The 27937-nt window shown below is 34.0% G+C and overlaps 1 protein-coding gene across 2 annotated transcripts; it reads right to left on the bottom strand.

Moving 5' to 3' along the window:
* Positions 1–1056: 1056 nt before the first annotated feature.
* LOC120336423 (uncharacterized) lies at positions 1057–27937 on the bottom strand. Of its 2 annotated transcripts, none has more exons than XM_078120335.1 (14): positions 27893–27937; positions 12928–13011; positions 11676–11850; positions 11419–11460; positions 9757–9860; positions 9133–9212; positions 8671–8707; positions 8469–8512; positions 7475–7510; positions 7179–7224; positions 5683–5811; positions 3029–3097; positions 2372–2449; positions 1057–1450 (listed from the first exon to the last, which is right to left on the bottom strand). In XM_078120335.1, the coding sequence occupies exons 1-14, from the start codon at positions 27920–27922 to the stop codon at positions 1403–1405; spliced, it is 1002 nt and encodes a 333-aa protein (XP_077976461.1). In that variant the 5' UTR covers positions 27923–27937; the 3' UTR covers positions 1057–1402. The 2 variants fall into 2 exon arrangements, with proteins under 2 accessions (XP_077976461.1, XP_077976458.1); XM_078120332.1 differs by lacking the exon at positions 27893–27937 and adding an exon at positions 23965–24188 and having other exon boundaries at positions 12928–13010.

Here is a 27937-nt window from a genome sequence, read left to right as displayed (position 1 = left end):
AACGGACGGGTAGTGCGGCGCAAGCTATGAGATGAAATTGGTTTTGGGAGGTTGAAACTAAAATTTCACCGTTCCAGTTTTTTCTTTTTTCTACTTTAGCCTTTCCAACATGACAAACCACCGTCTGATATTTTTCAGCTTTAGTCCACTGTAAAATATTCATAACGTTGGCGAGTGGATGTGCCTTCCGAATTTCGCCGTGGGATGGTCTGAAAATATTTGTTTCCTATGGGGAACAATGGACCGGGGTTCAGTGGGACATGCCCTACAGGGCACAATTCGAGAGTGTTTGATACAATAAGTGTTTAGAGACCTAGAGATGCGGTATATTTTGTGTAAGATTATGGTTTCTTTCGACCCATGGCCCAATATGGAATATATTCGAGAATTAATAATATTTCCACATTTAGATTCGAGGAGGGAAATAATCAAATTTGTTTGCGAAATTTTTTGTCAAAATATCTGAGCTATTTCAATTGAACATTGATTTTAAAAATATTAAATCTTCAAATTTGAAGTCTTCCTGTTCTTTAGACGATTATGCTGCTTAATTGCTTATTTTTAAAAGCAGACTTCGTTGAATTTCAACAAACTGACCCATTGTGCCCCAGGGTATGTCCGAATGTGCCCCACAAATGGGGTACAGTGGGACACTTGACAGACGTTTTTCAAAGCATTTTGGTAGTAAGATGTGTGTCGCAAGAGAATTTCTTAGTCGCTGAATAAAAACTACATTTACCCCTCTATGCATTCGTCCCGCCAACTTAAGTGAATATGCAGAATTAACGGCTCAAAATATGCAAAAGAAAAAGTGTCCCAACCTTCCCCTACCCCATAAGACACACCAGCAGTTCCAGCAACTCAAATAGATACCTTCTCGCTGAGCTATGGGATTGCAATACGGATTCTAGTCTAAATGCGAACTATCAGAAAACTCCTCGGGCTGATTTTAGCTCCAATTCCATGAATGAGTATCAATCTCTTTCGCACCCCTAATCCAATCCCACAAATTCAATAACAAGATTTTCCAGAACCGCAAAATAAGCAGCAAGTAGGAAATGAGAAAAGCTTTATTCAGTCACCGCAGTACTACACAATACTCACAATTGCAACAATGTACAAGTCGACTTTACATGATCCCGTAAAAGTTTGTTGGATCCTGATTTTTCCCTGCAAGAACTTTAACTCACAAAGCAATGTGTCAGGCACAGAAATAACATTGTAATACAGAAAACGTTTTACTGACTTTCCCGAATGGAAATTGAGAAAATGATCTGAAAAATGTTCGATTTACGAGAAGTAAAAAATGCCTCATGCGAGTGCAATCATAAAAATTCGTTTGGCTAGCGTTATGCTGTCAAGCACCCAATATGCTTTCGATTTCGACGACGAATGGCGAAATCTATATTCCCAATTCCTTTTTGTGCCACACCCACAGGTCATTTTTCCACTGTAAAAAAAGAAAATAAACAGTTAACAATGTCCAACTCATTCATTATGTCACAAAGTATCAAACATTCATTCAATTGAGTGATGCATTTTGAATTAGATCATGCATTACAACCATAACCGTATTTCACCGACCATAAGGCACACGGTCAATAAATTGCTTAGAGTTTTTATTATTGATACATAAGGCGCATCGGGCTACAACACTCAACACTACAACGGTTATCAAAGCAATAGTAAGCAATAGCGGTACTGGTTTTGACTGTAAGAAATAAAGCATAAATAAAGCTCCACCTGATCCATACATTAGGCGCACCGAGATAAGTAAAAAAAAAAGGTTTAAAGTGCACCTCATGGCCCGTAAATTACGCCATATATGGAATATAAGATTGGAAATGCTATTATTAAGATTCTTTTAGGAACATTTCCTATTAAAGAAGAGCAATGCTCATATATATATAAGGACACAGAGGTCAAACAATTGGCCGCAGAACAGCATATAAGACTAATATAGAAATCTATCTGATCATTCAAATCAATTCCACTCAGAGCAGGACTATCGCAGCGTATAGGTAATCTCTTAGCAAAGCACCAGAAAAGGACAACTAGTTCGACAGAATGGCACCTGCTGGCGCATTATACGAAAGAATAAAAAATATTGGATAGACATGAGACTCTGGAAAAAACTTGGAAGAAATAAATGTAAAAGCACTGTATCGCTCTATTCCATCCCTTGAGTTTAGAAAATTAGAAATTGGTTGGTCCAATAGCAAAAGGATCCATGAGTCCACTTTGTGTCAGATCATATTTGTGCTGAAGGAATCATTTGAATTAGACATAGGATTGTTCCCAACAAATTCAAATTTCTGTATTTAGCCTAAAAAAAAACTTACAGGAAAAACACAGAAAAATAAGAACTCACTGATTCATCAGTTACTTTGTATTGATTTCCGAGCCAGTTCAAAAACTTATCTTGTTTTCTTGGTTTTCCACCTGGACACTGAGTAATATAAAAAATAGGTTACAAATTTTCGCAGTCATACAATCTTAAGAAAATTTGTGAACTTAACTCTAATTCTTGAGATAATCTGAAATTTTCTGAAAATTTTACCAGAGAACATGAATGGTCTCCGAGATATAATCATGGATGTCCTGAACAAATCTAATATTCGAAGAGATTTGGAAATGGATATATTATGAAACAGTAAATTCTTGATCATACGAATATTTCGCCTATTATAATGGGTATTTGGCACCTGACGGACATACAAAATAAACCTTGACAATGTGAAAAATAAACCATTTCTCTTGCATATATGATTACAAACTTAGAACGTTAGAAGCATAGACGATATATATATTCAACATTACTGAATTCAGTTTGTGAATTTACAATCATTCCTGTCAATATCTGTGTTAAACACGAGCAATTTTGATTATATTCAACGTTTTGATAATGTTTTCAGAATAGTAAACTATCTAATTTAGATATCCCTGGATAAAACATTATTATTATAAATAAGACATATCTAATTTAGATATGTATAGTACCACATTGTAAAGGTCATTTATAAAGTACCTTTTTAATTGCGGCCTTCACTTCATCAACGGAAGTAAACTTTATTTTTGCTGGAGTTTTCTTCTCACTCTGAAAAGAGAGGTCATGAGATGGATATAGTAGTCATACAACACGATATATATTTTAGGCAGGGTTGGACTGAGCACAATTTATTAAGCACTTACTTGGCAAGGCTAGAGGTGCTCTGGAAGAACCCCACTTAATATGGGATTTGCCATTTTGCCTGAAGTTTATTACAACTAGCAGTTAGCACTAATATACATTCAAAACCAATTTTGTATCAATCATTTGTAAAATGGGCCATCTTACTGAATCTATTCCTCTTTAGGTAAAATTCAAGCTTTTAAGGTATAATTAAGAGTGATTTTTTCCAGCTTGCAATTTGTTGAAAAATATCACTTTTTCACCAAAAATTCATAGTAGCGTATTTGGGAATTAAATTATTTGAAGCAAGGTTCGTCCTTTTATCTATAAACTTCGTTAAAAGCTAAATGTTGCAAGAAAATCTGAGTTCAGGTGGTTTGGGGTTGCACTGAAATGTAATAGGAGACATTTCGCGGTAATTCGACTTAACTGAAGTGTAAGACAATAATGAGAATAATGTAAACGAGTGCCACTGGGAAGCTGACCATTTCATGTTAAGAAATGTGGAAACAGTTCCTGAGGACTTCAGGCATAAGTTGATAGATCCAATTGACGTCAATCGACTCTTCACAGCACAATGTTGAGACGTCTTAACAAGTTGTTGAAGTATTCTTGACGGATTCTTTGCAATTGTAAGTGTATCCCACACTAGACATCTGTCTATGTGAATTTGACAATGAAACAAATGTGTTCACGCACGATGTTCCAATCGAAGTCAGATTATAGGAAAAGGATATACTCCTACCATGTTTGAACGATGTAAGATACAAAGAAAAATTCATATCACGGAGATAATATAAGAAATTGCAAAAAATAAAGAAAGTAAACCTTACAAGGTGAAAGATGATATGTTTAAAATGAACAGGATAATCTTCCTAAACACTATGCATCTGGAATACTACTTGTATCTGAGCAAGCTGTCGCAAACCCTCTCAAGACCTCACACAAGCCCCTAACTTGCGTCACAGCATACATAAAAAGGGATACTTTTCTACTGAGTGCATATTTAAGAGCATAACTATTTGAAAATCGAGTTGTAGGGCAGGAAAAATCATTGCAGTCAGCTTAAGTTACTATGAGTTCAAGCTAATCTCATACTCAGCTACCCGCAAAAAGCTTACATTCAGGTGAGGGCATCCTTTCAGTTAAAAGAAAACCGCAAGCACAATTCACATAAAGGCAATGTTGTTAATGAAGTGGCAAAAGTACTTTTCGAGTGCTGATAAGTTGACAGGGACAAATGAGCTCAATATGGCGATAAAGTTCATTGTGATGAAGCTAATTTCAATGTAAAGATGTATCAAAAATCGAAATAAAGAGTCCACAGCAAGAAAACTATTGTATACAAGATCCAGAACCCTTTTCGTCACGTTCAAATTTGGAGCTTGCATGCAATCACAGTTATACCAGAACGAGACAATTTATGGTTTCAAAAAAGCACCAAACCAAGTATCTTTTGCATTACTGGGCACTGTGTGCCAACTCAAGGAACAAGCTTCGTGTGCAGGCTGCTAGTTATACCAGTCGCATACATATTCTACACTGCCCCTCACTAGTTGAAATAGCTTTATCTTAACAAGATGATATTTCTTATATATAAAATACAATAGTTTCGTTTTCAGCTGTCAGTTATCGGTAACTTCGAAAGTACTATTCTCCAGCGAACACTGGGACTGCCATTGGAGAAGGTCACAGCTGATAATTCTTAAGGCATATTATCAATTGGAAGACTACATGACATACAAGTGGAGTCCAACACCTTTAATTTGGATCTTGTTCACAAAGATATAAAAGTTTTATTCTAACCAATGTAGCATTTCTAATCACATTGGACTGTGATGATTAAATGGAAGGCCGCCAGGGCCTGCAAAGCCAAAAAATAATCGATCACTTGAGTCACAGGAAGATCTTAGATTCGTTCAGAGATGCACTTTGAAATTGTCCAATAGGTGTGCGAATTCGTTGTCCTATTCACAGCCACTGATTGCACAAACAAACTTTCTAGGATGCTAGCTGTTAAAGATGTGTGTTTAGGATGCTGTGCGAAGTACTTTACTTCTAATGCAATAGCAATTTCTTACTAAAATGTTCAAATGAAGGAGAAAAATTGATTTGGTGCCAGAATTACTGTCAAATCCATTATCAGAATGTATTTGAGAAACAAAACCTGGGCATTGTTACAACAGGCATGCCAGCATCTTCAATGCAATATCATTATGTTGCTATTTATGAAACAGTATCCTGACGATCGCCTGATTCAAGCATGGGTGGATGGTCTATGTTCATTAAGCACAGACTGCATCTGTTTTATTGGGGTAGGGTGAGACAAATGACAGCAATAACATTTGAAAAGAACATTCATTTGTGAATATACTGCTGTTAGTCGATTGTGTTTAATTGCTGCATTTTCTGAGCACTTCGGTGTGATTTCATAAAAAAAAAAACTGGAGTGAATATGGTCGAATGTGGCCCACACTATGTAATATATAAATAAATATAAAAATAATTACTTTTGGTGTTTTGACCGATGTGTTTTTTTGTGAGACTGGAGTTTTCTGCTCTTGACTGTTCTTTTTTGTTCTTTCCGGTGATGTCAACTTATTCTCTGTAGTGGCAGATTTGCCATTGGTCAGTTTTCTCTAAAATAAAGCAGAGAGATTTGTTCATAAGTATCCTATCAGTACAATCATCAGCAAAAAACATTGGTATTGTTTTATAATATCATATTAGCTCGCTCGTTCGAGTTTGGAAATAAATTCATTACGAATAAACAATGGTGCAACATATTTTGTGCAGCAAGATTCAACACATAACATAATAAGACTACTTTACAATAAGATAGGATTTCCAATTAACTCTTTTGTTCCGTATGACGAATATATTCGTATTACCATCCTTGGTCATAATAGTTATTTTCGGACTATTTTACGTTTATGTTCATGTTTTGTGAAGTATTCCGCACTAACTAAATCATTTTGAGCATCCAACTATGATCCGTGCTTGATCTGTCAACATTTTTTTTTTTTGTAAATTTTTTATTTTACTACTAAGTGAATTTTATTTATGTAGGTATTTCAAAGCTTAGAGATACACGAAAGTATTTGTCATTACTTCAAAAAATAAGTCATTTGAACGAGCGGGAAACAATTTCGCGCACATAATAAACAAACAAAGATTCCAGACAACTATCGTGGACATGCTCTCACATATCATTGATTATTTCGCGTTTCGCTTCGCTTGCGAATCTGAGTCTGGTTTTTCTGCAAAGGTGACGTAACGCTCTTTCAGAAGAGCGCTTGGAATTTCGTTTCTTTGTAACACGTGTTCATCGAAGCGATAAGAGTGTGAAATGTTCTCTCAAAATTTTTTGAAATTTCTCTCTTCTTACCGGTGTAGGGTCGAACTGTTTGTGCCTACGTCATTTGGACGCGTTTTAGTAGGAAGACGCGAAAATAAGCTTTTTAAAGAGATATTGGGCGTGTTCCTTGTACGTTTGGTTAACTGGTCATTACATATTATAAAATGGTACAAAAAGTCGATTGTATACAGCGGAAAAAAGGGGTTAACATATTTATCCCGGGGAGAGGAAAGTCGATAAGACGGCTTAATCATATGAAGGCGAACCACAGCCCTTGGTCCGGTCACCAGTCCATGTAGGGTATGGGACTAGTCAGCCAGTGATTTGTTTTTGGAAGCACGGATTTGATGGTGGAGAAAGCCGCAACTGACCAGCAATTATGTGAACGGCGAACTGCGGCGGGCGTATCCTTAATGCTTAGCACGATTATAGAATATTCATATATTACAGATGAGTTTCTGAAGATTATTTATGAAACAAAGTCGCAGATGTAACTTTTAAATGCAGCCATGGGTCCACAAATAAACTTTTAATAAACATTTTTGTGTGGGAATCGGCAGTTGCTCCCCTGAAAAACTTTTAAAATGATACCAAGGATGTTGTATTATCAAAAGTTGCACCAGATTAACATATTTTCAGCTATCAAACCTTTTTCGTCGGTACTTTTACTTGCTCTTTTTCCTCCTCGTCAGACCTAGAAATAATAAAATTTAGTTAATGAAAAATGAGTCTATGTTGACTCCCATAATAACCAAACAACGTATTTTAGTTCATTCTCTCACGACTACTCTGAATTGAATAACTAGGCAGCACATAGTGGTTAAATTTTAATTTTACAATACTGATCACAAATTTTTATTATATTAATTCAAAATTCTCAATTAGATCTATTTTTTTATATTAAGAATTTATTTTTTTATGGAATACATTGATTTGGAACTCACTCATCGTCATCATCCATATCTTCATAGTCATCATCACTGAAAAACAAAAACAACTTTCTAAGTCTATCTAACAAAATAAGTACTACTGACATAAAAGTTCTATAAATACTTCTGTCTATGGAAGGCATTAAAGTTCTGCCAAAAATGTGATCCAACTTCTACATTTAATGTTGAGTCCACCCACAGTAGCGAAAGAAGTCTTTCAATAGAGACAAAGTTGTAAAACAGCAAGTCTCTGCCACTAAACCTTTGGCCCGCGGGCCGAATGCAGCCCTAAAGGGAAAATTGTGTGGCCTGAGGAGAAATGCTCCGCAACACGAGATTTTTATCTATTTGCGATGTAATTCCAATTCCTTTGCGAAGCCTATTCACGACTATAATTTATTATCTATGCCTATGACTTTACAATGTTTTAATAGCTAGCTTGTGCAAACAACACATGTCACAAGATCAATAACCAATATTTTTGTGCCTGCAACTACTAGATAGCCTATGTTAAATAAAGGTGCAGTCGTGTTTCCACTAGAGGTATTTCTATATGGCCTGTATTAATTAAGGGTTGCACAAAATCAGCACTAAATCAGCTGTCAACAGACTGATAACCAATTGTTTTGAACACTCATTTCAGAGGTGAAGATGAAAAAAAGACTTTAAAATGTTCCCCAATAAAATACCCCAAATTTTGAAACCATCAGATTCAGGAGTTAAATTTCTGACTTATAAGGTAGTAAATCGGGAGTTGAGAACCGGCCAAACAATCAGAGCATTCCTGACAGACAATGAAAACGTAGTCGCATATGTCAATGCTTTTGTGATCAAAAAATATTTGAGAGCTGGAATGTAAGTCAAAACTCCCTCCAACGTGTAGTTGAGAGTCAAAACTTTTTGTGAACCAAGACTCCAAGAGTCCCGAGTTATTTTTTCCATTTATTAAAATTGGAGTCTGTTGAAATTTTCTCAACAGCCTCAATGTCTCAATTTTATAGTAACTCACTCCGCATCCTCGTCTTCATCGACGTCATCTGCCAATTTTGATTCCTGTTAATGTAGGTATATTGAATGTAATGAATAAATCTTAAGAAGATGATGTCAAAACAGAATATGTCCAAGGCACATCTTCCGGTGCACAAACCCTTTTTTATGAAATTGAAGATAAAGTAAAACAGAGGCATTCAATTGGAAAATTGAATTCTTACCATTTTGATAAAGCCATTTTCTTCTTCATCTTCATCACTAAAAATAACATTACCATATATAATCAGAACCAAAAAGTTTCATTTGTAAGACAGTGGTCATTGAAAAGTAAAATTTCTTCAAACATCTTATGCGGTACAAAACGAAACTGTATACATATAATGAATGCCTGCCTTTCCAGGCTACATTTAAAAAACAAAAATATTAATATAAGACGCTATACGCAAATATTAAAAATTATTGTAGTCGTGGACTACTAACTGGCTTTGGGTATGCAGTACAAAAACATGAAATAGTAAGAGCGGATGGTATGCTATCACTTCTATACTTACGCATGCACAAGTACATATTTCCAGATTCTGTACATGATATGAAATTATCCAGAGACCAGAATCATTTACTACTGACTGTTGGTGTTAGTGACTGTTAAAAATTATCCATGGGGGAAAAACCTAAGAACTTACTCATCATCTTCCTCTTCATCGTCATCCAACTCATCTGCTTTCTTCGATTGTTTTTTCGATTTTGAGCTCGCTGCGTCTCCCTAATAAAATATATGTGTATAATAAGAGTAAAAAGGAACAGACAGAATGTTAAATTGGATGTCGAGACATATTTTAATTTTCAAGTATTGGGTGACTTGAATTACTTCGAACCAGAATTTTTAACCTAATACAGATAGTGGCTTAGATTAGGTGCATATGCAAACTGGTCACATGTCGAGTTGATAGGATTTACATATTTATCCTGCGGGAGAGGAAAGTCGATAAGACGGCTTAATCATATGGAGAACCACGGCCTCTCGTCTGGTTACCAGTCCATGTCAGGTGTGGGTTTAGTTAGCCAGTTATTTGTTTCAAATGCATGGACTTGAAGGAGGAGGAAGTCGTAACCGACCTGTGGTTACATGAACCATCCTATGGCGACGAGAAGTCCAGCAATTCTTTCGCACCTAATTATCCCCCACATGATTTGAATCTCACGCAACCCACGCAGGTAATTCCTGACAAGTACTTGAGATTTGAATTTGAATGAGCCCGTTACCTTCTAGGTACTTGAAGATGTGAACTTGCCATAGTTATACCCACCTTTCCACCTGCCATCTTCGCTTTCAGTTTTTCTCTCAAATCTTCCATTGATTCTTCAAAGTCGGACAAATCTTCATCGTCTTCATCAGACAGATCATCCTCATCTATCAAACATTTTTATGTTATATTCAGATAAATTATGTATTTATCCCATTTATTAGGTACGGTAGGAGAAAACCACCCATCAAGATATCCTAAGTAAGTTCCTCCCCAGGCATCTATCTTACGTTCAAGCTTTTGCTTAACATCAACACTTTTACAATTATTATACCAAATTATATCTCTGATATTGTGAAATATCTGATAGATACAGAAATATAGATAAATATAGAAACCTTCAACTCAACATAAAATATAACAAATACAGTTTTATGCCATAGTCATCAAAACCATAGTTTCAAATCTCTATGACAATCTCCTCAAATGAGCAACAGAAAACGGCATTTTTAGCAAATATGTCATTCTGCATTTTTATCTGAAAAAATTTTATTTCGTGTTTTATACAAACTGAATACTTTATTGAACTATTTGTATAATCCTTTTCAAGTTTCATAATATTTTTGATGATACCGTTCCAATAATTTGACTTTCTAACACAGAAAATTGCAAATAGGGTGAATGTTTACGAGGTAAGGCTAAAAAGAAACGGGACTGACGTCACATATTGCGCAACTTGATTAACCATCGGTAATCAACATTTTTGCAGTGTGGCGTAATATGTGTTCTTTGTTTAACAGCTGTTTTGACACAATATCGCAATTATTTTTGCTTTTCAGGATCCATAAGTGAATGTGATATATTTCTCGTTGAAAAAAAATGCTGTGCGAGGTCTGATTGAGTTTTTTGGCGATAGGGGGTTCAATTAAAGAATGACGACTGATCAAAGAATTAACATTAAATTTTGTGTCAAACTTGGAAAAACGGCGACTGAGACTTTGCAGATGTTGCGTGATGTTTATGGAGATTCTTCCATGTCCAGAACAAGAGTTTTTGAATGGCACAAGCGATTTGTGGAAGGCGGGGAGGATGTGGAGGATGATCCGAGGTCAGGGAGGCCTTGCACTTCCACTACTGATACCAACATCGAAAAGGTTTGGCAGTTGGTTCGCAGTGACCGTCGCTTAACAATTCGCGTCATTGCCAACGAAATTGGGATGGACAAAGAAACAGTCCGCACCATTTTGGTTGACACTTTGGGAATGCGAAAGGTGTGTGCCAAAATGATGCCAAAGGCTCTTGAGTTGACTGAGGAGCAGAAAGCTCAACGATTGAATGCATGCCGAGTTGACATGCATTTTTCCAAGTTTGACAAAAAATTTAATGTTAATTCTTTGCTCAATCGTCATTCTGCAATTGAACCCCCTATCGCCAAAAAACTCAATCAGACCTCGCACAGCATTTTTTTCAACAAGAAATTTATCACATTCACTTATGGATCCTGAAAAGCAAAAATAATTGCGATATTGTGTCAAAACAGCTGTTAAACAAAGAACACATATTACGCCACACTGCAAAAGTGTTGATTACCGATGGTTAATCGTGTTGCGCAATCTGTGACGTCAGTCCCGTTTCATTTTAGCTGCACCTCGTAGGTCTGGACAATTAAGCATTGTCTATAGAGTCTTAAGTGAAAATGATAAAACTGATGTAAAAATCTCTTACCCATAATCAGATGACTGGCGACAATATTAACCGGCCCGCTACCTATAAACAAAAATGTTTTGTGTTAGCCATGAAAAAACATTCAATGCATATAAGGTATAAACAAATAGACGGCTTTTAAACAGTTTGTTATCAACAAGTAGAAAGATGATGTAAAAATTTAAATTCAGTGTAGGGCAATATCACTTTGTGATATTTATAATATTAAGCTAGACTAATTTGTATGAGTTAATGTGATTAATTAGTAAGTAACTCACCTTCAACAAGAGTAAAATTAGCTGGAGGAAATAAAGGTAAATCTCCAGGTGTACGATTCTCATCTTTTCCAGCAGTTAATGCACAAACGATAGCTTTTATTTTATTTTGTTCACTGTCAAATGTTGTTACTTCAACTAAATTTCTTCCATCTTTAGCTCCTGGACCCAAAACAGCCTGAGAAAGAATGTAGAACTTTAAATGAGACAAGAGCATATCACGAGAAAAATATCACACACAATCTGCCAATGCCCAAGTACATCCGTTCAGTGTGAAAGAGAACCTAAAATTAATTAAAATGGTATATTGAACTGCTGTTTGTAAAAGCATTTGAAGGTATGCAGTCCTTATGCGCAAGCAACGGAATAGAGGTAATATTCATGAGTATGCTGTATTTGATGACGTATTCTGGGTATAAATATGCATCAACTTCAGAGGAATGTTATTAAAGTGAGCATATGAAAAGGGATTCATTCCAAACTGATGACACCATTCCTTCAATTCAGGTATTACAGTGTGACAAAAATGCTTGCTTATAAAAATGTTTTCGCATAATCAAAATATTAGCCATCTTCATATGAAATCTTGTTAGGAGCCAAGTCACAATACTTTTTCTTAGGCCATTTGGCATTGTTTACCAGTTTACCACCAATCATGTTGTGCCGGTTCTCCATGAAACCACACATTAGTCCAAATCCTCTAATGAATCATGAAATACCAGTTCAACATAGCAAACTTTGTATAGGCATTCGACTTGGCGATTCTAAAATTAACTTCTTGTGGGGGATCAATTTTAAAGTTGTATACTTAGCTTTGTAGCGTCTTGACCAAAAGTAAAGATAGTATACAAAGAAAGGTATGTTATGTCATAAAATATACATGGCAGGCAAAATTCTCTAATTACATTCAAATATTTTTGGCATTTTATTTTCAGAGTATTTTCAATCTAGCAAATATTAAAAAGGAAGCTGGTCCATAAGTTAGATTATGACAGTATAGGGCAAATTTTTTATTCTTTCTCATCTTTGTCATTGGACATTTAATAACATTTCGTAATTACTGTTTTATAAACAGACCCAGACGCACATATTACATTAAGTTCCTGCTGAGGGCCACATGCTGACATGTTTCAATATGATCATCAGTCTGGAATATTTTGATAAAAATATGTCTACATTACATCACATTATTTCACAATTTGGATGATACAGTGATAGTACAAATAATAAGCAAAGCAAAAATAAATATTCTCACCAATTTCAAGATTATTTGTTCTAGAGCACCATCTTTTCTTCCATCCCAACTTACTGTTTTATTTTCTTTGCTCAATTTGGCAACTGAAAAAATGTAAGAATAACCATATAGCCTACTGATATGAATTAGCACACTTCTGCACTTACAGACTTATAAAGTCTGAAAGTCAGACAGAAGATGGTGTTTTTTTATATTTATATTAAACAGTTTGAATGCCTGAATACTGAAATAGTTGATGAAGTAATTTTATTTATTCATTCTAGCATTAAATTCGGGTCTCCCTAAAACCAGGCACTTTTTCAGGCACCATTTCAGGCACTTGGATATTTTTTATTTTTACCGTACGTCATTGGGGTTTCCAATTTACCTGACAAGATAATTAGACTTTAAATAATTTTTTGTATCCCTATATTGCAATAAAACAATATTATTTCCAATTTATTAGGGTATAAATAATTTTTCAATAGTAAAATGTGGCAACATTTATTACAAAATATAGAAATCAGGCACTTGTGAAATTTCAGGCACTTGGTCAAAACCTATTTTGCAATGTATCTGATTACTCTAAAGCAGAAAATTAAATATATACACTTTGTATGGTTGAATTTACAACATTTTGGTAAAATACAAAACCGTTTGTGACTGATGGAGACGTGTCATATTTCGCAAACCACTGTCATGCCAGCCAAATACCAGCCAAATATCAAACTCATATTCCCGAATTTCATATTAAAGTGTTTCCTGGTCTAACTAAATGTACTTTCTGACTTTCTACAAAAACTAATACTTTGGGACATCACGCTATCGGAGGATTTATATTCAGATTTTGATTGGGAATATTACTGCAACTTATTATAATGACATGATATGGAAATATTCAATATTTGAAAAAAAAGTTCAATTATGTGAAAATTGAATTTTTTCATTAAAAATAGAATTATTTCAAATCTTTCCGGTTTCGGAGGAAAAGATTTGAATATACCATTGGCTAGAGCAGTATTTTTCAACCTTTTTCGAGCCGAGGCACACTTTTTTCAGTGAGAAAATCCCGCGGCACACCACCAGCTGAAAATATGGGGAAAAGACCTAATATTCACAATATAAGTGTTTTATTGTTAATATAAGATTTTTAAAATTGCAGAAAGATGTTGAATAGGACATCCTGAATAGTAATCAAATAAAAACAAAGACAAAAAAAAATCGCCACCTAATGCTGCCACGATCTGATATAGAACATTACTACATGATTACTCTGCCGGGCGCCACACCGCATAGACACACAACTTGGAGAATTTCCCACGGCACCCCTGACAATATTTAATCTTTCCGGTCTCGAGGGCAAAGATTTGAATATACCATTGGATAAGGGACTAACATAGGAACATATTCCAACAAAAAAATTGTGGTGACATCCGACGAGTTTTCGAACTTTTTGAGGTTCGAAAATGTTCAAGTATGAAAAAATTTTACTTTTTCACAAAATATCCAATTATTTCGAATCTTTCCGGTCTCGGGGGCAAAGATTTGAATATACCATTGGATAGAAGGCTAATATAGGAACATATTCCAACAAAAAAATTGTGGTGACACCCGACGAGTTTTCGAACTTTTTGAGGTTCGAAACTGTTCAAATACACAAAAATTGAACTTTATCATAAAAAATCGAATTATTTCGAATCTTTCCGGTCTTGGGGCAAAGATTTGAATTTACCATTGGATAGAGGACAAACATAAAAATATATTCCAACAAAAAAATTGTGGTGACATCCGACGAGTTTTCGAACTTTTAGAGGTTCGAAAATGTTCAAGTATAAAAAAATTGAACTTTTTCACAAAATATCGAATTATTTCGAATCTTTCCGGTCTCGGGGGCAAAGATTTGAATATACCATTGGATAAAAGACTAACATAGGAACATATTCCAACAAAAAAATTGTGGTGACATCCGACGAGTTTTCGAACTTTTCGAGGTTCGAAAATGTACAAGTATGAAAAAATTGAACTTTTTCACAAAATATCGAATTATTTCGAATCTTTCCGGTCTCGGGGGCAAAGATTTGAATATACCATTGGATAGAAGACTAACATTGGAACATATTCCAACAAAAAAATTGTGGTGACACCCGACGAGTTTTCGAACTTTTTGAGGTTCGAATCTGTTCAAATACACAAAAATTGAACTTTTTCATAAAAAATCGAATTATTTCGAATCTTTTCGGTCTCGGGGGCAAAGATTTGAATATACCATTGGATAAAAGACTAAAATAGGAACATATTCCAACAAAAAAATTGTGGTGACATCCGACGAGTTTTCGAACTTTTTGAGGTTCGAAAATGTACAAGTATGAAAAAATTGAACTTTTTCACAAAATATCGAATTATTTCGAATCTTTCCGGTCTTGGGGGCAAAGATTTGAATATACCATTGGATAGAAGACTAACATAGGAACATATTCCAACAAAAAAATTGTTGTGACACCCGACGAGTTTCCGAACTTTTTGAGGTTCGAAACTGTTCAAATACACAAAAATTGAACTTTTTCATAAGAAATCGAATTGAACTTTTTCATAAAAAATCGAATTATTTCGAATCTTTCCGGTCTTGGGGGCAAAGATTTGAATATACCATTGGATAGAAGACTAACATAGGAACATATTCCAACAAAAAAATTGTTGTGACACCCGACGAGTTTCCGAACTTTTTGAGGTTCGAAACTGTTCAAATACACAAAAATTGAACTTTTTCATAAGAAATCGAATTATTTCGAATCTTTCCGGTCTTGGGGGCAAAGATTTGAATATACCATTGGATAGGAGACTAACATAGGAACATATTCCAACAAAAAAATAGTGGTGACACCCGACGAGTTTTCGAACTTTTTGAGGTTCGAAACTGTTCAAATACACAAAAATTAAACTTTTTCATAAAAAATCGAAATATTTCGAATCTTTCCGGTCTCGGGGGCAAAGATTTGAATATACCATTGGATAGAAGACTAATATAGGAACATATTCCAACAAAAAAATTGTCGTGACATCTAACGAGTTTTCGAACTTTTTGAGGTTCGAAACTGTTTAAATACACAAAAATTGAACTTTTTCATAAAAAATCGAATTATTTCGAATCTTTCCGGTCTCGGGGGCAAAGATTTGAATATACCATTGGATAGAAGACTAACATAGGAACATATTCCAACAAAAAAATTGTGGTGACACCCGACGAGTTTTCGAACTTTTTGAGGTTCGAAACTGTTCAAATACACAAAAATTGAACTTTTTCATAAAAAATCGAATTATTTTGAATCTTTCCGTGCTCGGGGGCAAAGATTTGAATATACCATTGGATAGAAGACTAATATAGAAACATATTCCAACAAAAAAATAGTGGTGACACCCGACGAGTTTTCGAACTTTTTGAGGTTCGAAACTGTTCAAATACACAAAAATTAAACTTTTTCATAAAAAATCGAAATATTTCGAATCTTTCCGGTCTCGGGGGCAAAGATTTGAATATACCATTGGATAGAAGACTAATATAGGAACATATTCCAACAAAAAAATTGTCGTGACATCTAACGAGTTTTCGAACTTTTTGAGGTTCGAAACTGTTCAAATACACAAAAATTGAACTTTTTCATAAAAAATCGAATTATTTCGAATCTTTCCGGTCTCGGGGGCAAAGGTTTGAATATACCATTGGATAGAAGACTAACATAGGAACATATTCCAACAAAAAAATTGTGGTGACACCCGACGAGTTTTCGAACTTTTTGAGGTTCGAAACTGTTCAAATACACAAAAATTGAACTTTTTCATAAAAAATCGAATTATTTTGAATCTTTCCGTGCTCGGGGGCAAAGATTTGAATATACCATTGGATAGAAGACTAATATAGGAACATATTCCAACAAAAAAATTGTGGTGACATCCGACGAGTTTTCGAACTTTTTGAGGTTCGAAACTGTTTAAATACACAAAAATTGAACTTTTTCATAAAAAATCGAATTATTTCGAATCTTTCCGGTCTCGGGGGCAAAGATTTGAATATACCATTGGATAAAAGACTAACATAGGAACATATTCCAATAAAAAAATTGTGGTGACATCCGACGAGTTTTCGAACTTTTTGAGGTTCGAAAATGTACAAGTATGAAAAAATTGAACTTTTTCATAAGAAATCGATATAGGAACATATTCCAACAAAAAAATTGTCGTGACATCTAACGAGTTTTCGAACTTTTTGAGGTTCGAAACTGTTTAAATACACAAAAATTGAACTTTTTCATAAAAAATCGAATTATTTCGAATCTTTCCGGTCTCGGGGGCAAAGATTTGAATATACCATTGGATAAAAGACTAACATAGGAACATATTCCAATAAAAAAATTGTGGTGACATCCGACGAGTTTTCGAACTTTTTGAGGTTCGAAAATGTACAAGTATGAAAAAATTGAACTTTTTCACAAAATATCGAATTATTTCGAATCTTTCCGGTCTTGGGGGCAAAGATTTGAATATACCATTGGATAGAAGACTATCATGGGAACATATTCCAACAAAAAAATTGTGGTGACACCCTACGAGTTTTCGAACTTTTTGAGGTTCGAAACTGTTCAAATACACAAAAATTGAACTTTTTCATAAAAAATCGAATTATTTTGAATCTTTCCGTGCTCGGGGACAAAGATTTGAATATACCATTGGATAGAAGACTAACATAGGAACATATTCCAACAAAAAAATTGTGGTCACACCCGACGAATTTTCGAACTTTTTGAGGTTCGAAACTGTTCAAATACACAAAATTGAACTTTTTCATAAAAAATCGAATTATTTCGAATCTTTCCAGTCTCGGGGGCAAAGATTTGAATATACCATTGTATAGAAGACTAACATAGAAACATATTCCAACAAAAAAATTGTGGTGACACCCGACGAGTTTTCGAACTTTTTGAGGTTCGAAACTGTTCAAATACACAAAAATTGAACTTTTTCATAAAAAATCGAATTATTTCGAATCTTTCCGGTCTCGGGGGCAAAGATTTGAATATACCATTGGATAGAAGACTAATATAGGAACACATTCCAACAAAAAAATTGTCGTGACATCTGACGAGTTTTTGAACTTTTTGAGGTTCGAAACTGTTTAAATACACAAAAATTGAACTTTTTCATGAAAAATCGAATTATTTCGAATCTTTCCGGTCTCGGGGGCAAAGATTTGAATATACCATTGGATAGAAGACTAACATAGGAACATATTCCAACAAAAAAAATTGTGGTGACATCCGACGAGTTTTCGAACTTTTTGAGGTTCGAAACTGTTCAAATACACAAAAATTGAACTTTTTCATAAAAAAATCGAATTATTTCGAATCTATCCGGTCTCGGGGGCAAAGATTTGAATATACCATTGGATAAAAGACTAACATAGGAACATATTCCAATAAAAAAATTGTGGTGACATCCGACGAGTTTTCGAACTTTTTGAGGTTCGAAAATGTACAAGTATGAAAAAATTGAACTTTTTCACAAAATATCGAATTATTTTGAATCTTTCCGGTCTCGGGGGCAAAGATTTGAATATACCATTGGATAGAAGACTAACATAGGAACATATTCCAACAAAAAAATTGTTGTGACACCCGACGAGTTTCCGAACTTTTTGAGGTTCGAAACTGTTCAAATACACAAAAATTGAACTTTTTCATGAGAAATCGAATTATTTCGAATCTTTCCGGTCTTGGGGGCAAAGATTTGAATATACCATTGGATAGGAGACTAACATAGGAACATATTCCAACAAAAAAATAGTGGTGACACCCGACGAGTTTTCGAACTTTTTGAGGTTCGAAACTGTTCAAATACACAAAAATTAAACTTTTTCATAAAAAATCGAAATATTTCGAATCTTTCCGGTCTCGGGGGCAAAGATTTGAATATACCATTGGATAGAAGACTAATATAGGAACATATTCCAACAAAAAAATTGTCGTGACATCTAACGAGTTTTCGAACTTTTTGAGGTTCGAAACTGTTTAAATACACAAAAATTGAACTTTTTCATAAAAAATCGAATTATTTCGAATCTTTCCGGTCTCGGGGGCAAAGATTTGAATATACCATTGGATAGAAGACTAACATAGAAACATATTCCAACAAAAAAATTGTGGTGACACCCGACGAGTTTTCGAACTTTTTGAGGTTCGAAACTGTTCAAATACACAAAAATTGAACTTTTTCATAAAAAATCGAATTATTTCGAATCTTTCCGGTCTCGGGGGCAAAGATTTGAATATACCATTGGATAGAAGACTAATATAGGAACATATTCCAACAAAAAAATTGTCGTGACATCTGACGAGTTTTCGAACTTTTTGAGGTTCGAAACTGTTTAAATACACAAAAATTGAACTTTTTCATGAAAAATCGAATTATTTCGAATCTTTCCGGTCTCGGGGGCAAAGATTTGAATATACCATTGGATAGAAGACTAACATAGGAACATATTCCAACAAAAAAAATTGTGGTGACATCCGACGAGTTTTCGAACTTTTTGAGGTTCGAAACTGTTCAAATACACAAAAATTGAACTTTTTCATAAAAAAATCGAATTATTTCGAATCTATCCGGTCTCGGGGGCAAAGATTTGAATATACCATTACATAAAAGACTAACATAGGAACATATTCCAATAAAAAAATTGTGGTGACATCCGACGAGTTTTCGAACTTTTTGAGGTTCGAAAATGTACAAGTATGAAAAAATTGAACTTTTTCACAAAATATCGAATTATTTTGAATCTTTCCGGTCTCGGGGGCAAAGATTTGAATATACCATTGGATAGAATACTATCATAGGAACATATTCCAACAAAAAAATTGTGGTGACACCCGACGAGTTTTCGAACTTTTTGAGGTTCGAAACTGTTCAAATACACAAAAATTGAACTTTTTCATAAAAAATCGAATTATTTTGAATCTTTCCGTTCTCGGGGGCAAAGATTTGAATATACCATTGGATAGAAGACTAACATAGGAACATATTCCAACAAAAAAATTGTGGTTACACCCGACGAATTTTCGAACTTTTTGAGGTTCGAAACTGTTCAAATACACAAAATTGAACTTTTTCATAAAAAATCGAGTTATTTCGAATCTTTCCGATCTCGGGGGCAAAGATTTGAATATACCATTGTATAGAAGACTAACATAGGAACATATTCCAACAAAAAAATTGTTGTGACACCCGACGAGTTTTCGAACTTTTTGAGGTTCGAAACTGTTCAAATACACAAAAATTGAACTTTTTCATAAAAAATCGAATTATTTCAAATCTTTCCGGTCTTGGGGGCAAAGATTTGAATATACCATTGAATAGAAGACTAATATAGGAACATATTCCAACAAAAAAATTGTAGTGACATCCCAAGAGTTTTCGAACTTTTTGAGGTTCGAAAATGTTCAAATACACAAAAATTGAACTTTTTCATGGAAAATCGAATTATTCCGAATCTTTCTGGTCCTGGGGCAAAGATTTGAATATACCATTGTATAGAGTCTTCTATCCAATGGTATATTCAAATCTTTGCCCCCAAGACCGGAAAGATTCGAAATAATTCGATTTTTTGTGGAAAAGTTCAATTTTCGCATACTTGAACATTTTCGAACCTCAAAAAGTTCGGAAACTCGTCGGATGTCACCACAATTTTTTTATTGGAATATGTTCCTATGTTAGTCCTCTATCCAATGGTATATTCAAATCTTTGCCCCCCAAAACGGAAAGTTTCGAAATATTTCGATTTTACATGGAAAAGTTTGATTTTTGTGTATTTGAACATTTTCGAACCTCAAAAAGTTCTAAAACTCTTCGGGTGTCACCACAATTTTTTGTTGGAATATGTTCCTATGTTAGTCTTCTATCCAATGGTATTTTCAAATCTTTGCCCCCGAGACCGGAAAGATTCGAAATAATTCGATTTTTTATGAAAAAGTTGAATTTTTGTGTATTTGAACATTTTCGAACCTCAAAAAGTTCTAAAACTCCTGGGATGTCACCACAATTTTTTCGTTGGAATATGTTTTTATGTTAGTACTCAATCCAATGGTATATTCAAATCTTTGCCCCCAAGAACGGAAAGATTCGAAATAATTCGATATTTTGTGAAAAAGTTCAAATTTTTTATACTTGTACATTTTCGAACCTCAAAAAGTTCGAAAACTCGTCGGATGTCACCACAATTTTTTTGTTGGAATATGTTCCCATGTTAGTCCTCTATCCAATGGTATATTCAAATCTTTGCCCCCAAGACCGGAAAGATTCGAAATAACTCGATTTCTTTATGAAAAAGTTCAATTTTTGTGTATTTGAACAGTTTCGAACCACAAAAAGTTCGAAAACTCGTCGGGTGTCACCACAATTTTTTTGTTGGAATATGTTCCTATGTTAGTTTTCTATCCAATGGTATTTTCAAATCTTTACTCCCGAGACCGGAAAGATTCGAAATAATTCGATTTTTTATGAAAAAGTTTAATTTTTGTGTATTTGAACATTTTCGAACCTCAAAAAGTTCGAAAACTCTTGGGATGTCACTACAATTTTTTTGTTGGAATATGTTTCTATATTAGTCTTCTATCCAATGGTATATTCAAATCTTTGACCCCAAGACCGGAAAGATTCGAAATAATTCGATTTTTTGTGGGAAAGTTCAATTTTCGCATACTTGAACATTTTCGAACATCAAAAAGTTCGGAAACTCTTCGGATGTTACCACAATTTTTTTTTTGGAATGTGTTCCTATGTTAGTCCTCTATCCAATGGTATATTCAAATCTTTGCCCCCGAGACCGGAAAGATTCGAAATAATTCGATATTTTATGAAAAAATTCAATTTTTGTGTAATTGAACATTTTCGAACCTCAAAAAGTTCGAAAACTCGTTGGATGTCACCACAATTTTTTTGTTGGAATATGTTCCTATATTAGTCTTCTATCCAATGGTATATTCAAATCTTTGCCCCCAAAACCGGAAAGATTCAAAATAATTCGATTTTTTGTGGAAAAGTTCAATTTTCACATACTTGAACATTTTCGAACCTCAAAAAGTTCGAAAACTCGTCGGATGTCACCACAGTTTTTTTGTTGGAATGTGTTCCTATATTAGTCATCTATCCAATGGTATATTCAAATCTTTGCCCCCAGGACCGGAAAGATTCGGAATAATTCGATTTTTCATGAAAAAGTTCAATTTTTGTGTATTTGAACATTTTCGAACCTCAAAAAGTTCGAAAACTCTTCGGATGTCACTACAATTTTTTTGTTGGAATAAATTTTTATGTTAGTCCTCTATCCAATGGTATATTCAAATCTTTGCCCCCAAGACCGGAAAGATTCGAAATAATTCGATTTTTCCTGAAAAAGTTCAATTTTTGTGTATTTGAACATTTTCGAACCTCAAAAAGTTCGAAAACTCGTGGGATGTCACTTCAATTTTTTCGTTGGAATAAGTTCTATAAGTAGTCTTCTATCCAGTGGTGTTTTCGAATTTTTTCCCCTGTGACCGAAAAGATTCGAAATAGTCAAATATTTCGTATAAAATCACGGCCACACTTCGATATGACATTCGGTACAACTTTTTCAAGATTTGGCTGGAATTTGCTGGCATTGCGGTGGCATTTCGCAAGTGCCTGATTTTTCATTTTTCTCGGTGACAGTTGCCATATTTTTTCTCAATTACTTTCTTAAATTATTTGCGTCAGCACGTACTATTCTTTGCTTTCTAACGCAAATTCATTGTTCCACAACAATTTGAGCCTTTTTAATATTGCAATGAGCAATACCATTTGACAACATATGGTCAACCATCGTACTTTTTGGATTTATTTAAAATTGAATATGAATGATAAAATCTGGCAACATCAAGCACAAAATACTAAAACCAGGCACTTGTGAAATTTCAGACACTTCGTAAAAATCTATTTCTCAATGTTTTTACTTCCTTTGAAGCAGAAAACTAAAATATATACTCTTTTGTATGATTGAAATGACGTCTTTTTGGTAAAAATCAAGAACGGTTGGGACTGGTGATGAGGGGTCAAATTTCGCAAGTGCCTGATTTTTCATTTTTTCCGATAACAGTTGCCATATATTTTCGCAACAATTTTTCGAGACTATTTGCGTCAGCACTTACTAATCTTTGCTTTCTAACGCAAATTCATTGTTCCACAACAATTTGAGCGTTTTTAATATTGCAATGAGCAATACCACTTGACAACATATGGTCAACCATCGTACTTTCTGGATTTATTTAAAATTGAATATGAATAATAAAATCTGGCAACCTCAATCACAAAATACTAAAACCAGGCACTTGTGAAATTTCAGGCACTTCGTAAATACCTATTTTTCGATGTTTTTATACACTTTGAAGCAGAAAACTAAAATATACACTCTTTTTTATCATTGAAATGTCGTCTTTTTGGTAAAAAACAAAAACGATTGGGTGGGTGATGAGGGGTCAAATTTCGCAAGTGCCTGATTTTTCATTTTTTTCGATAACAGTTGCCATATATTTTCGCAACAATTTTTCTAAATTATTTGAGTCAGAACTAACTAATCATTGCTTTTTAAAATAAATTCCAAGTTCTACAACAATTTCAGCGTTTTTACAATGAGCAATTTCATTTGACAACATATAGATACCCATCGTACTTTTGGGATTTATTTGAAATTGAATAGGAATGATAAAATCTGGCAACATCAAGCACAAAATATTAAAACCAGGCACTTGTGAAATTTCAGGCACTTTGTAAAAACCTATTTCTCGATGTTTATACTTACTTTGAAGCAGAAAACTGAAATATACACTCTTTTGTATGATTGAAATGACGTCTTTTTTGGTATAAAAGAAAAACGATTGGGACTTGTGATGAGGGGTCAAATTTCGCGAGTGCCTGATTTTTCATTTTTTTCGATTACAGTTGCCCTATATTTTTGCAATACTTTTCATAAAATCATTTTCGTCAGAACTTAGTACTTACTATACTTTGCTTTCTCGGTAAAATGTTTTTTAAGACAATCCGATGTATATTGAGTGCTATTCTTATCGCTAATTTCAATTCGACGTCTGCCCGAAGGTGGTGCAAGTATTGATATTTGAAGTGAGTACATGCCTGTTCAAAACGCCCAGATGGAAGATTGAACAGGGCGGAGACAACAAAAATTCAATCACATTTGGAACGTTGTCGCACTGCATCGTCGCCACTCATATACTCTGACATTCCGATGCATGAATTTTGCTTTCTGGAAAATAATAATTGGAGTATCTGTTAAATTGCGAAATGTATACGGGAGCACGTACAATACCAATATTGCGTTTGCAAGCGTTGGTATCATGATACATGTGAGAAAGTATCGGAAGCGAAATTGTGGAAGTATAAAATTTGTATTCGGTAAGTCGGTGTTGCAATGGTGGGTATTTTCAGGGCGCTCCCGTAGTAGCCTATGTGCTCCAAGATGGCGCACAACCTAATACCTCTATCTTGGTACACATACTATGTTCGGGTCGTGTGTCAAGTATGTGCACATACTACGGGAGCACCATTTTCTGCACAACCTATTCTGATGCTCATTCGCGACATGAAGAAACTATTCGCCCGACATATAAAAGTAGAAAAATATACACAAAACCTTTTCATGTTTAATTTCAGAACTGACATTTAAAATTTTCAATTCTTAGATCTGTGGTTTTACTTAATTGCAAGATACGTAAATCATATCATGTTAAAATAGAACAAATAGTAAAGATTTTTATTGGATACTCAATATTTCTGATAATTTTCAAACTGAAAGCTTCAATTAGTGTTCACTCATACACTTCCTTTGTGAAGTTGTGTTTTTAATGTTTTATCTCCTTAATAAATTTAAATTCAAATTTATATCCCCAATTACTGATGGAGAAAGATCTATAATCAAGAGTTTAATACGGCTTCTGTGACATTAAAAACAATTACTGTTTTACGTTTTTATATATTTGCAACTTTTTGAATAACGCAAAAAAATTCGTTGGCTGACTACTGGCGTGTTGAATATTGAATGATTTTTATTGTAACATTCGTTTAACGATGCTTTTAAGCCTAACTTTGGGCATATCAGCTACCTGATGTCATTCGCAGAGCGAATTTTGTTTAGGTGACATTGCCATCTCGTATTTACCATCCTGTAGCCATTCTTCTTATTTAGGAACTACGTGTTTTACACTTAGCTGTTACAGCATGAAATAATGTACAAATAATTCTACGTAATCTATCCATGAAATCCATTCCATAAACTATCCATGAAAATATATTACAGTCAGATCTTCAGTTTGTAAAGAATATTATACAACAGCAACAGCAAGTGATTGAATATCTTTATTGTAGCCGTGGTTGAACACCGCTGGTTGTCAATATAGATTTTGCACAGGCTTTTATACATTTTGTGAACGGTAAATTATGTTCTAAATTAGGGGATAATGTGACTCGGATACGTATTATAAAAGATTCTATACGACATAAGTCAATTGTTTCTGTTATGTAGTTTATATGAAGTCATAGGCCAAATTACATGATTAAAATCGTCGTCCGATAATATTTAAAACTGGAATTTCGAACTAATATTGCCAGAAGACAAATTAGGTTGTTTATAACGATGCGATTGTTACTACCTGGGTAATATATTACGTCGAAATGTTTATAACAAATTAGAAGAAGTTTTGAACCAATTTCAAGGGTTCCGAACATTACTATAAAGATGTCGTCTGAATAACTAATATTTTCCACAGATCTGTCAAATTTAAACCCGTATTTAAATAATACATATGTCATACTTTTGAATTAATAAAAATAAACAACACAATGTCATTCAAACTTTACAATATTCAAATAATTTTGCAAAAGCGTGATTGGTTCAATTAAATACCGATTTCCGGATGCAGATACTGATGTTAGAAGTTTAATTCCATTTATGCTAAGTGGAGCTCTCATACAAACATTGACTTTTATAAAATAATGCAATAGGGAAACAACATATAAAAAAAACGACAAAAATTATGAAGATAGGGCAGATTTTATCATTCCTATTAAATTTTAAATAAATCCAAAAAGTACCATGATTATCTATATGTTGTCAAATGATATTGCTCATTGCATTATTAAAAACGCTGAAATTGTTGTAGAACTAGGAATTTCCTTTGAAAAGCAATGATTAGTACGTTCTGACTCAAATAATTTAGAAAAATTGTTGCGATAATATATTGCAACTGTTATCCGAAAAAATGAAAAATCAGGCACTTGCGAAATTTGACCCCTCATCACCAGTCCCAATCGTTTTTGTTTTTTACCAAAAAGACGTCATTTCAATCATACAAAAGAGTGTATATTTTAGTTTTCTGCTTCAAAGTAAGTAAAAACATTGAGAAATAGGTTTTTACAAAGTGCCTGTAATTTCACAAGTGCCTGGTTTTAGTATTTTGTGCTTGAGGTTGCCAGATTTTATCATTCATATTCAATTTCAAATAAATCCAGAAAGTACGATGGTTGACCATATGTTGTCAAATGGTATTGCTCATTGCAATATTAAAAACGCTCAAATTGTTGTGGAACAATGAATTTGCGTTAGAAAGAAAGAATAGTAAGTGCTGACGCAAATAATTTAGAGAAATTGTTGCGAAAATATATGGCAACTGTTATCGAAAAAAATGGAAAACCAGGTACTTGCGAAATTTGACCCCTCATCACCAGTCCCAATCGTTTTTGCTTTTTACCAAAAAGACGTCATTTCAATCATACAAAAGAGTGTATATTTTAGTTTTCTGCTTCAAAGTAAGTAAAAACATTGAAAAATAGGTTTTTACGAAGTGCCTGAAATTTCACAAGTGCCTGGTTTTAGTATTTTGTGCTTGATGTTGCCAGATTTTATCATTCATATTCAATTTTGAATAAACACAGAAAGTACGATGGTTGACCATATGTTGTCAAATGGTATTGCTCATTGCAATATTAAAAACGCTCAAATTGTTGTGGAACAATGAATTTGTGTTAGAAAGCAAAGAATAGTACGTGCTGACGCAAATAATTTAAGAAAGTAATTGAGAAAAAATATGGCAACTGTCACCGAGAAAAATCAGGCACTTGCGAAACATGACACGTCTCCATCAGTCACAAACAGTATTGTATTTTACCAAAATGTTGTAAATTCAACCATACAAAGTGTATATATTTAATTTTCTGCTTTAGAGTAATCAGATACATTGTAAAATAATAGGTTTTGACCAAGTGCCTGAAATTTCACAAGTGCCTGATTTCTATATTTTGTTATCAATGTTGCCACATTTTACTATTGAAAAATTATTTATACCCTAATAAATTGGAAATAATATTGTTTTATTGTAATATAGGGATGCAAAAAATTATTTGAAGTCTAATTACATTGTCAGGTAAATTGGAAACCCCAATGACGTACGGTAAAAATAAAAAAATATCAAAGTGCCTGAAATGGTGCCTGAAAAAGTGCCTGAATTCGCAAGTGCCTGGTTTTAGGGAGACCCCTCAAATTCATATTCTACAACGGGTGCCTAAAACTAATATTATTAGCAACTTTGTCTGTACGTTTCAAACCTTACTCTAGGATTTGTTCTCTTTCCCGATTCTATAATCAGTTACTTTTACTTTTGTTTTTATCTATTTTTTTATCGTCTATTGCTGAATATGGAGTCGAAATAAACTTATACTTATACTATACTGCTATACTTTTGCATATAATTTTCTTAAAAATATTACGGAAACAGTACGAAAATAAGCTTACTTAATACAGTACCGGTACTGCAATACTGATATACCGTACTGCAATACTAACCACTAGATACCAAACAGAAAAATGCTGCAAAACCAGAAAACAGCAAAATGATCGACTTAGTCTAGTCTACTTATCCCACACGAACTCCTTAGTTTTGGTTTCCATTGCGCAGATAAGTTG

The sequence above is a fragment of the Styela clava genome, chromosome 2 (genome assembly GCF_964204865.1).
Source record: "Styela clava chromosome 2, kaStyClav1.hap1.2, whole genome shotgun sequence".
Taxonomy (NCBI): domain Eukaryota; kingdom Metazoa; phylum Chordata; class Ascidiacea; order Stolidobranchia; family Styelidae; genus Styela; species Styela clava.
The sequence above is the reverse complement of the archived record's forward strand: the minus strand, read 5'-3'. Positions and strand labels throughout refer to the sequence as shown.